Source organism: Pygoscelis adeliae, unplaced genomic scaffold (assembly GCF_000699105.1).
Source record: "Pygoscelis adeliae isolate BGI_AS28 unplaced genomic scaffold, ASM69910v1 Scaffold467, whole genome shotgun sequence".
In the NCBI taxonomy this organism is placed as follows: Eukaryota; Metazoa; Chordata; class Aves; order Sphenisciformes; family Spheniscidae; genus Pygoscelis; species Pygoscelis adeliae.
In genome coordinates, this window is record NW_008825253.1 from 483609 (window position 1) to 488984 (window position 5376).

The following is a 5376-nucleotide window of genomic DNA, read 5'->3' on the forward strand; positions in this document are numbered from 1 at the left end:
GAAGGGTCGGTGCCCCCCGTCACAGCTCAGGGGCAGGGGAGCCGCTCGCCGCTGCTTCGGCGGTACCTGTGCAAACATCCCTGCCCCAACATGGGCTTTTATTAAAAAGCCTATTTTAATTAAATTTTAATTAATCTTAGGATGGTGTGGTTAATTAAAGTTGGTGCTGCTCCTGTGTGCTGAGAAGCCCTTGGTCAGCAGGACTGGTTTTCTGCTGGTTAAAATCTCAGAGCCCGCCGAGTGATGTGGCCGTTGCCGGGAGGGACTCAGCACCCCGCGCGTGTGGGGAAGGTGCTGGTACGGCTGGGTGCGGTTCTCCTGGGCTGCCTACTCCCGGGGGGGCCTGTGGACCCCCCTGCCCCACAGCCCCCTCAGGGACGGCCTCGGCACCGTGGGGCTCAGCCTGGCCCTTGCTGTCCCTCTGCAAAAAGGAAGAGGGGAGGTAAAATGGCTTTTGCTAAAATATTTTAGCAAAAGCTTTGCTGGGGCATCCAAACTCACGTCGTTCTTCGTGGTCGCCGCATCAGTGCTCTCAGAGAGCACCGCTGTTGCAGGGGTGGCTCACGGGTTTCCTCTCTGGTTTATGTCCTCGGGTACCCCGCGATGGCAACTGCAGCAAACCCAAACCATCGTGTTTCACGAAAGCTGAGCACAACCATGAATTCCTGAGCTCAGGTACAGTCGGCGCTGGTTTGTAGAGCACAGGCTGAGCAAAGCGATATTTCGGTTTCACGTGGGCTCTCCAGGCTCTCGGATCACATCGCCCCAAGCGTTCGCTGTTTGATAATAAACATTTTATTGCCCATTGAGGAGAGTGACTGTTTTAGGTCTTAAGCCCATGTTTGCTGAGAGAGTGTTTTGGGCGTGTGAGCAACGGGATGAAGGAGCCGTTTTGCTGTGCGGAAATCCCAGTGGCGTCCGGGGAAGCGCTGCAGTGCGGCAGAAATGCCTCAACAAGTCGCCCAGAGAAGCTGCGTGAAGCAGCCTGGCAAACCTTACGGCAGGTTTCTGAACGCAATTAGAGTTAAACGTGCTTTGCTGGCTTGGCTCGGGGCAGGGAGGTCCAAGCAGCAGGTTGGAGGTGTGTGAACAGCGGCGTTCGGAGACGTGCGGTTGGTTTTTGCTTGGCTCCAGGCAAGCACAGCAGGGAGGGGACGGGGCGAGGGGTGCAAGGACCTGATCCTGGTTTGGAAGGGCGCTTCCCAGCGGGAGCCCCAGCAGTCAGCCCCTCCGGTGAGCACGGTTATTTGGGGTGGTGGGGGGGAAGGTGCTGAAAAGGTTGGGGAAAGCACCCGTTGCTGCCCCCAGGATGCATGTACCCCCGAAGGGCATCCCTCCTGCCCAGGCACTGCTGGTGCCAAACAGGGGGGCCCGGCCGCCTGGCAAGGAAGCCGGGGATGAGAAGTGGCTCTGAAAATGCTGGCACTGTCCAAAAAAAAGAAAAAAAAAAAAAAGGAAAAAAAAAAAGCCACAAGTGGCTTTTGCCTCTTGTTTGGGGGAGGGAGTTGTGCAGGGCCCAGCGTCCCTCACAAGTGCTTTTAATAAAGTGTTCTTTCCTACGTCCAGGGGAAAAAAACCCAAAACCTCAAGCCTTTTCCCATTACATAAGGAACAGATGCTGCTGGGCAGAGCCCTGGCTTCCCCGCACCACAGCCCTGGCTGCTGCACGGCCTGTCCCCTCCCGCCTTGGGGACCCCGCTCCCCCGCCGGGCACAACCCTCCGGTGCCGCCGCTCCGAGCGGCGGGGTGGGGGGCCCTGGAACACCACCTCCCGCCCCCCAGGGCGGGATGGGGATCCCTGAAACACCCCGTCCTGCCCCGAAGTGCTGCTGCCAAGAGCTGGCCCCGCTGTGGGATCCAGCCGCAGCCCGGCAGGAAGCTCCATCCTCATCCTCCTGCTCTGGCAGCGTTCCCGCAGGGATCCCCCGAGCAGGGTTTTGGAGCTCTCCCTGCCCTTGCCTGGGTTGGCCTGGGCTCAAACAAGTGATGTTAAAAAAACCTGCCCCTGCCTGGGTGAGGGAGGAGAGGAGTACAGGGGCAGGTGGGGGAAGCTCCTCTCCTTTCCAGTGAGCCCCAAGGGACACGGGGTGGAGCAGCCCCAGGGGTGCAGGGGAGACGCCAGGGGGAACCTCAGGTTTTAAAACTAGAATTCTTCCAGGTTGAGGCAAAAAGGAAAGTCCTTGTAGGAAAGAGTCTGTCCAGTCCCAACTCTCTCCTTTCAGTTAAGTGAAATGTCTCGGTTAGACTTGATTTTTTTTGCTTTATTTTATCCCTTGTCGTAGTTAATATTCGGGTATCGGTACTTTTTCCAAGAGACTTCCTGATCCCTGGAGCTCGTGCTGGGATGCCCCTGGGAGCAGCTCGGGTTGGATCCCCATGCGTTTGCTGACCCATACAAGTGATCTTATTTAGGATGGTGGATGTTTGTTGGCTGGATGAATGTAGGCACCTACACAGCAGCTCCTACACAAGCCGTGTCATTGCTTGGTGCCTCAGTTTCCCATTGTAAACCAGTGCTTGCCTGCTGGGTTAAGTGCCCTGCTAAGAAAAGCCCTAGGTGGGAGCAAAGGACGTGCTTATTCTGTATTTGTATTACAGGTATTTCTGTGTGCACACAGACATGTAGTTTTTATTTCAGAAGAACTATTGAAGTGGTTCGGTCATTTCCCAAAGCATTAAGCAAACCCCTGAAAGCCTCACATCCCCTCCCTGCGGAAAAGCAGCCTCCTGCTCGGGACAGACGCAGTGCAAGGACAGCCGCCCAGGTCGGGTGGATGGCAGGGCTCAGCCCCTGGCACTGGAGCAGGACGCTGCTGTGCTCCGAGCAGAATGAGTTTCCAGCCCAGGGCTTTCAGCAAGAGACTCCTGTGTTTTACGTGGCTGGGGAGGGGGAGCGTGCCTGTCACCCCGAGCACGATGGAGGGAATGGGGAGCGTGGCTTGTGACAGCATGGAGGAAATGAAGCTGTTTCAATCCCGGATGAGCCCCATGAAGAGCCAGCTCCGTCTCTGCATCCACGTGGGGTCCGTCGGTGAGGGCTCCTGTGCGGGGTGCCGTGGGAGTGAGCTGGTGGGACGTGGCTGGGACGCAGCAGCAAGAGCTGCCGGTCCCCTGGCACATCTGCACTGTCTGCCAGCAAGGGAAAACCGTGGGGAGCAGCAGCAGCTTGGGGTGGCATTGTGTGTCGGGGAGCCACGCTGGGGGCTGTGCCCGCGGGGACCTGTGAGCTGCCTCCCGGCTGGCCCCGCAGTCTCTGCTCAGGGGGCTCCGCTGTTGGGGAAACCAAGTCCCCTCTTCACCGGGATGGCCAGAGGGGACGTGTCCACCCCCAAGAAGGAGGTGGACGTGAAGGGTCTGGGGGATGTGAGGGGCTCTGGGGCAGGTGCCTGTGCTGGTGGCAGGGGAGACCCATTCTGCAGCCCCTGGCTCTCGTAGGGTGACATGCCTGGGTAATTTCTCCGGCAATTAATGCCTCATTAAAGTGCACAAGGGAACAATCAGAGCAGTGAATTTTACACAGCACAATGGCTGGGTCCTGAGAGGTTTTCTGCCTTTTTTTTTTTTTAAAAAAAAAGAAACAGTCTTTTTCTGGCCTTAACTGCTTGCTGTCTGGAGGCAGAGGAGGTGGGAGCCTTGGTGGGCATCTCCATCCCCAGCCGCCGCTTGGGCTTAGCCCCTGCGGGTGCACACCCCCGTGATGAGATTTTCCTCTTTGCAACCCTGCGTGGCAAGTCGGCACCTCCAGGACATGTAGTCTGTCTGGAGGCTGGGACGAAAACCAGCCCTGTCCCAAAACGTGCGTGTCGAGATGCCAGTCGCCACCACGGAAACTCACTGGGGGTGGAGGAGGAGGGGGCAGGAGGGATGTCCAGGGCTGGGAAGGTGGTTGTGGGGGACCTCTGAGGGGGACCGACAGCCTGCAAGTGCCCTCTGGATGGTGCTGCTGGCAGGGCAGAGTGACAGGGGAGTCCCTTCCCAGGGACAGACCCTGGGGGGGATGAGACGAGGTGAGCAGAAGGGAGCGACCTGGGCAAAGGGGCTCCTAGGAGGGCTTTTGAAGACGAGGAGGTGACTGGCGGGGTGTGACAAGGCAGTGTCCCTGGCTGGCAGGAGGGGAAGGAGAGAGGAGGTCGTGGCTGGGGAGCCCTGTGGCATTTCTGGCTGGATTTTCGTGCCGGGTTTGGGGGGTTTCCTGCCACTCGTCCCCGTCGTGGCATCAGGTCAGGGCAGCCGTGCCTTGAGCCCTGACCACCGTGTCCCTTTCTCCCCCCAGGAGCCTGATGCCGCGGACGCTGGAGGGGCAGATCACGATGGAGAAGACCCCCAGCTACTTCGTCACCAAGGAGGCTCCCCGGCGCATCTACAACATGTCCCGGGACACGAAGCTGATCGTGGTGGTGCGCAACCCCGTCACCCGCGCCATCTCGGACTACACGCAGACGCTCTCCAAGAACCCCACCATCCCCAGCTTCCAGGCCCTGGCCTTCAAAAATGTCAGCACGGGACTGATTGACACGAGCTGGAGCGCGGTGAGGATTGGGATCTATGCCAAGCACCTGGACAACTGGCTGCAGTACTTCCCCCTCTCCAAATTCCTCTTTGTCAGTGGGGAGAGGCTCGTCAGCGACCCAGCCGGGGAGATGGGCCGTGTCCAGGACTTTCTGGGTCTCAAGAGGGTGGTGACGGACAAACATTTCTATTTTAATGAGACCAAGGGCTTTCCCTGCCTGAAGAAGCCGGAGGGCGGCAGCAAGCCCCGCTGCCTGGGAAAATCCAAGGGGCGGCCGCACCCCAAAATTGACATGCAGGTGGTCCAGCGCCTGCGGGAGTTTTACAGACCCTTCAACATGAAGTTTTATCAGATGACAGGGCAGGACTTCGGGTGGGACTGAGCCATCCACAGGGCACGCTGCCGTGCTGGGACCTGGTCTGCCCAGCAGTGTGCAGAGCCAGGACTGCGGTCCAGGGATGCTCGTGGCTGCCGTGGTCCTGGGATGCCTGTGGCCGCCCTGCCAGCAACGTCCTCCCTTCGTTCTAATTTATATCGGACCTTTTCCGGCGAGAAATGGACCCTTCTGGAGTAGAGAGAAATATTTAAGAAATAAAACCACAGATGACCCCTCTCCCCTCCCTGACCAGATTAAATATTCTTCCATATAAATCTTGCTAATCTATATTAACTGTGACCGTTCTCGGTGGCGAGTGGGAGCATGTGAGTGCGTGGGGGTGTGCGTGGGGATGACGGCTCTGCCATCCACAATAAAAGCTTTGGAAACCAGTTGGCCTCTGGGGCTTGCGGCCAGTGGGTTTTTGCTAGAGCAAATTCCAGCGCTGAGCGCAGGCAGCGGCTGCCGTCAGGCGGCGGGTGAGGCCGGC

The 5376-nt window shown here is 58.4% G+C and overlaps 1 protein-coding gene across 1 annotated transcript; it reads left to right on the forward strand.

Annotated features, from left to right (window-relative positions):
* The first annotated feature begins 3303 nt into the window (after positions 1 to 3303).
* Positions 3304 to 4892, forward strand: HS3ST6 (heparan sulfate (glucosamine) 3-O-sulfotransferase 6). Its single transcript, XM_009329408.1, has 3 exons — positions 3304 to 3382; positions 3620 to 3731; positions 4274 to 4892. Exons 1-3 carry the CDS (start codon positions 3304 to 3306, stop codon positions 4890 to 4892), a joined length of 810 nt encoding a protein of 269 aa, XP_009327683.1.
* The last annotated feature ends 484 nt before the right edge of the window (positions 4893 to 5376 follow it).

Excerpts from the sequence above, each read along its gene's own strand:
- HS3ST6 (XM_009329408.1), top strand. The coding sequence starts at position 3,304 with ATGGCCAGAGGGGACGTGTCCACCCCCAAGAAGGAGGTGGACGTGAAG. Across the intron at positions 3,383-3,619 it reads TGTGAGGGGCTCTGGGGCAG|AGGAGGTGGGAGCCTTGGTG; the intron begins GTGCCTGTGCTG and ends GTCTGGAGGCAG. Across the intron at positions 3,732-4,273 it reads TTTGCAACCCTGCGTGGCAA|GAGCCTGATGCCGCGGACGC; the intron begins GTCGGCACCTCC and ends TTCTCCCCCCAG.